Here is a 5854-nt window from a genome sequence, read left to right as displayed (position 1 = left end):
AGTTATCTTTTATGTATATTTTCTTAGTTTCTTTTTAATGTCTTTCTTTTTTTATTGTTGAAACCCTAATTTCATAGTTTTGGTAGGATAGCTTCCTATCAATTGGTGCTTTCATCCATGTACTCAAATCCTCCTATGGATTATCATTATCATACACCTTCATATCCTCCATGGAGTATTCCTCCTACCTATCCCACAAACCCCTCATTTACATCTCCTACCACATCTTCATTTCCATCTTTTTCATGGGAACTTTTTACACCTTGTTACACTCATGTTGGATCATCATCACCAAAGTTGTATCTAAATCATGGGTATTCACCACATCCACCTCATCCTAACTCTTATTAACAATCTTCTTATTCACATGACTACAATAATTATCACCAACAACACCGACCAACAAATACCTCTTCCACACTTTTTCATCAATATCAAACCCAACCTAGAAATAGAAGAGATTTTGATAAGTATCTTCATGTGACCCATCCATGTTTTAAGAAAACATCTCACAAGACCATATCAGCTACTTCTCATTACCAACAAAAACCTAAAATTTCATATCCAGAACAAGAAATCATCCAAAAACTGCCGCCACCCTAGAAACCACCCGAACTCACCTTATCCCAATCACCACAACCAAGCGAAGTCACCAAGGAAGCCACAAGCAATGTTCTCAACAATAGCTTCTCTTCCATACGCCCCCAACACACCCGCGAACACCCCTTCACAAAATTCTCCAACCACTTCCCAATCTCACAAACCCTTAAACACAAACCCCTCAAACTCTGCGCTGACATCAGCTATGAACCCCGCAACACCACCTCCGATGACAAACTATGCGAAATCCTCCGTAACTGCGACTACGACTTCAAATTCGGTTTAAACATCGACATTGATTCCTTCATCATTAAGTCAATCTCAACCCTAAAATGAGAACCTGATTGGATGCTCAATTTTCGCCTCAACGCCTTCGAGAAATTTTCAAAAATGAAGGGACTGAATTGGTCAGACAACTCTTATACATCCACCAATTTTCAAGACATTTGTTATTACTCAGCTCCGAAGAAGCAACTCTCTCTTAACAGCTTAGAAGAAGCCGACACCGAGCTTCTTAGGTATTCCTTCTCCGAATCTGAAGAAGAAGCACTACCTTAGCACCTCGACCTCGACAATGGAGGCAACGACCCTAGTTCCGATTCAGACTTATCTTCCAACTGGAATGATCTGTTAGCTGATGATTTCCTACAAGAAAGCAACCACGAAGGAGACAACAACAAAGATAAAGCCTCAGACTCGGAATATGATTCAGAGTTGGATTCTGATTTGGATTTCCAGTTTGATAATGGTGCAAGTTGTTTGCCGATTCCACCGGAGGAAGAGAAACGGATCGTGTCTAAGTTGATTAATTTGAAAGAGGGAAACTTGTACTACGTTATTTCCATTAGATGGTTTTCAAGGCGGCAGATGTATGTCGAGCATTGTGCTGAAATAATTTTGTGTATTTGGGATTACTTCAATTTGAGCAAGCATTCATTACTGAAGGCTCCATACCATACATTGGAGGATGCAAACATGAAAATAGATTGGCTTGCAAAAGTTCAATTTTTGGGATTTGTGAATCTTCCAAATTTGGTGAAGCTTTTGGGATACTGTTCTGTAGATGGTGAAAAAGGGATCCAACGGTTGTTAGTGTATGAGTTTATGCCTAATAGGAGTTTAGAGGATCATCCTTTTAGTCGTACTTTACCTACTTTTCCTGGGAAAATGAGATTGCAGATTATGCTTGGTGCCGCTCACGGATTACAATATCTACATGAGGGTTTGGAGATTCAAGTGATTTACAAAGAATTTAAATCTTCAAATATGCTCTTGGACAAGAAACTCTATCCCAAACTCTCAGATTTTGGTCTTGCTAGGGAGGGCCCAATAGGTGATCAGACTCATGTCTCCACTGCATGTATGTAGACTATAGAAGGTGAACTAGAAGAAGCTTTGTATGTGTCAGGAGCTGTACCATAACAGGATCACAGACTTTCTAAACGCTATGACTGGGCTCGTTCCACTATAACTGATAAAGGAGTTAGTGTTATTGGACAAGTTGTTTTGGGTAGGTTTTATATTGATCCTCCTGGCTTTGTTGACCGGCTTAATTCTAATCTTCCTTCGTAGATACGAATCTTTGGTTTTAAGCGAATGACAACTTCTTTTAGTTCTAAGAAGTTTTGTGATCGGAGGAGGTATGTTTACTTCATCTCTGTGTTTGCTCTTGATCCTTGTAGTCATCGTAATAGAGAGACTATTTTGGCTAGTTTAGGGTATGTGACTGAGGCTGAGGTTCCTTATGTAGTTGTTATGGTGCCAACTCGAGAGTTTGCTCTGAAAATTGAGGACGAGGCTGTTAAATTTGCCCAGTATATGAGAATCAAAGTTGTTTCCATTGTTGGTGGCCAGTCCATTGTGGAGCAAGGGTTTAAGATACGACAGGGTTGTGAAATTGTGATTGCTAGGAAGTATTTAATCAAGATGAAGGAATCAGAGAAGTTTTATAAGCTTCATTGTTCTTTCTACTATCGTTTTATTTACATTCGAGGAGTTTTTCTCTTCATTATGTGGGATCCAGAAAAGATTAATGTAGCAATAACTATTTAGCATCTTAAAGTTTTATTTTAGAACCTTGAGGACCAGGTTCAAGTGAACCCCGCGGCAATGATAGAGTAAGGATTATGATTAATTAGAAGTATAATTTATATTATTGTTATTGAATTTGTAATGCTTTTTAGAATGTTCTTAGGACCTTAAAATATTATTGAGGTGGGCTTTAATTAGTTATTGGGCCTTTAGTTATTATCCTCTACTACTACTACTATATATGTACTCATTGAGAGATGACACAATTATCAATGAAATCAAAAGTTATCTTTTATCTATATTTTCTTAGTTTGTTTTTAATGTCTTTCTCTTTTTATTGTTGAAACCCTAATTTCATAGTTTTGGTAGGATACCTTCCTATCAGGTTGTATTCAATCCATTTGCTTCTTCCAAAACCCAAATCAAAAATCAATCGCTACTCTCTCTCTCTCTTTTCAACGGCCAACGTTAACATGAACACTAAAGCTGGTCAAGGAAGCATTGCTCCCTCAAAGCAATCTCTCGTTCCGCCTAAATTCGTTGGTTCTCAATCTGTTCTCAGAAGGTGTTCTTTTTCTTTCTTTTTTACATATTTTTCTAATCGATTAGATTTTTGAATAGGATTCCATATTGTCATTGTCTTTAATCGTGTTGTATGTTTCGATAGTAAATTATAGAATCGATTAGGTTTTGGTTGATTGAATTTAATTTATGGTTTCTGCTTTTCTTGCTAGGGTTTTATGTTTGTTTCTACTAATCTAACTAACTCAATTTCTTGCCAGGCTTTTCTTACATTACTGGTGTCGACGTATTAGTGCCAATGCATTGTAATATGGGATCATTTGGAAAATTTGATTGATTTATTTGTGTGTTTTATGTGGGATTTTCAGATGAATTTGTGGTTTTATTTGTGTGTTTTATAATATAAAATCACTTAAGATGCCTCATCTGAATTCTGATTAAGTTTGAAATACTTTTCTTTCTTTTCGAAAGACATTTATTTTGTATGGAACTTTTAACATCATTGAGTTGACTCTAAGAATGATATATAAGCTTTTTTGATGACATAAGAGGATGCTAGTCTACTTCAAACATTGTTTGGTTGGGACATATACTATGTTGACTCCACATAATCGATAACAAGTCAGTTGTCTTAATCTTGTCTGTTTCTCAATTTTTCATCAATTAACATTTTGAATTATCTATTGATCTTCATATTATGTTTTATGCATATCAAATTATGTATGGAATAGCCAAGTGGTTGAAACTGCCATGAAGATAGTGACATCTTTCATAAGTAAGAATGGTAACTTGTCCATGTCAAACGGGAATGGTATGAAAACAATCCAAAAGGACCTCTGGACTCAATACACATGCAAGGTCTGATATATTTTTTGCCTCCTTCACAATGTTGGTGCAACACTATATTCTATTTCTTATGACCTTTTTGTTACAGGCCTGTGGTGATCGTGCTCTTCGAGGATTACATAAATGGGAAGAACACACACGTGGTCGTGGGCATCACTAATTTTGTTATCTCATACTAATAAATTTTGATACTTCATAAAATCACAGGTTGTTGCAAATTTTTTTGGCCTCATTTGCCTCAAGTTCTACGACTCTTTGATTTTATATGCCATTGTTTAAAAATTTGTTTTGTATGGTTGATGTAATTATATTAGGAGCATTAGAATCAGGAGATTTTTCATGAGATCGACTACATATTAAGGAGATGAAAATTGTAGATACCCGGTAAAAGATTGTTTAGTACTTATGAAATCATATTTTTTAGTACTATTATCACCTATGTTTATAGGTTATTATTTTGAAAATAGTAATAATAGATTTCAGAACAATAGTAATACTGCTTATATGTGTATATGCATTATTTCAGAAGGGTTGATTTGGTCTCCACGAAGCAGCAATGGTATTAGCAGAGTTAATGATTTAGATTTTGAGGAGGTAGGTCTGACATTTAAGCATAGTTTAATACTCTTCAACACATATTAGTTGAATATACTTGGTAGTTGGTGACTGACATATAGCTTTAACTTTGAGCAAGGAAGTATCGTCTTCTTGGTTAATAGTATTATATTTCTCCTGATATGCTTATTTAATGTGAGCCAATTATATTATGTTACACATTCTATGACTCCCTAATTTAAGTTAATTTATTTGAATTAAGGGCCTCTAATCGGTAAAATAGCAAGTGTACTATTTTGCCTCTTGTAATAATAGGGAAAATTCCCCGAATATCGATCTCAGGGACTGCGCAGGAATAATGAGTTCAATTCAAGGTTTAATTAAACAAAAAAACTTCAATTGGGTTTTGTTTGGTGATTGTCACTTAGCGAAAAGTAAAATAAGCATTAAATGAAATTGACTTTTTAACAAATATGAGTAACATGCTAGGGATAGTGGATGATTAACAATGTAACAACTCTGAAATCTCTATTGCAACAACTTATTTTCAATAATCAATTACCGGTTCTTAAGGTTGTTTGATCCTAAGTCCTTAGTGAAAAAACCTTTGATCCTTCATCCTAAACCCTAAGTCATTAGAGATTTACAATGAAATCAAGCAATTAGTTATCAAGAATATTCGGTTGCTAAAAGGTATTCCTAGTCCTAGGTAATATCTATTATAGCATATTCTCATGAAAGCATTATCATTGGTGGTCCTCCTAATTGATAATCATAGATCAATTCCATTTTTTCCGAAAGGAAAAGCTTTAAAAACATCAAGAGAATAAATTAATAATTGAAAACATGATAGTTATCGCAATTGCAAACTCAGAGTCATTACAAAGTGAAATCAGAGCCACCCCCCTAGCATTGGGGGGTTTAGCTACTCATAGTAATCAAAGAAAACGCAATATTGAATAAAGACATTACAAGAAATTGGAGAAGATTGAATCTTCAATTGCTTCCGTTAATGAAGATCTTCTTCTCTCCCAAACCCCTTGCTTTCTCCAATCTCCTCTTGTATCCTTTTCTCCAATCTGTCAAAAAAAATTCCTTCTCTCTTGCCCTAAAGTTGTTTTTATAATCTCTCTTCTATTCAGGTTGAGGCCAAATGCCAAAAATACCCTTAATGATCACATTGGAGCAAGAAAACATAGAAACATATAATCAGAACGCATCATCAACACGGTTCGTGTTGCTGCACACGGGTGCCCGTGTTGTTCGTCTGCCTCTTGATTCAAAAACTTGTTTCTGGCCA

The 5854-nt window shown here is 35.5% G+C and overlaps 1 protein-coding gene across 1 annotated transcript; it reads left to right on the top strand.

Annotated features, from left to right (window-relative positions):
• Positions 1–990: 990 nt before the first annotated feature.
• Positions 991–1968, top strand: LOC131613828 (serine/threonine-protein kinase PCRK1-like). Its single transcript, XM_058885467.1, has 2 exons — positions 991–1118; positions 1257–1968. Exons 1-2 carry the CDS (start codon positions 991–993, stop codon positions 1966–1968), a joined length of 840 nt encoding a protein of 279 aa, XP_058741450.1.
• The last annotated feature ends 3886 nt before the right edge of the window (positions 1969–5854 follow it).

Source organism: Vicia villosa, linkage group LG6, assembly GCF_029867415.1.
Source record: "Vicia villosa cultivar HV-30 ecotype Madison, WI linkage group LG6, Vvil1.0, whole genome shotgun sequence".
NCBI lineage: Eukaryota > Viridiplantae > Streptophyta > Magnoliopsida > Fabales > Fabaceae > Vicia > Vicia villosa.
The sequence above is the reverse complement of the archived record's forward strand: the minus strand, read 5'-3'. Positions and strand labels throughout refer to the sequence as shown.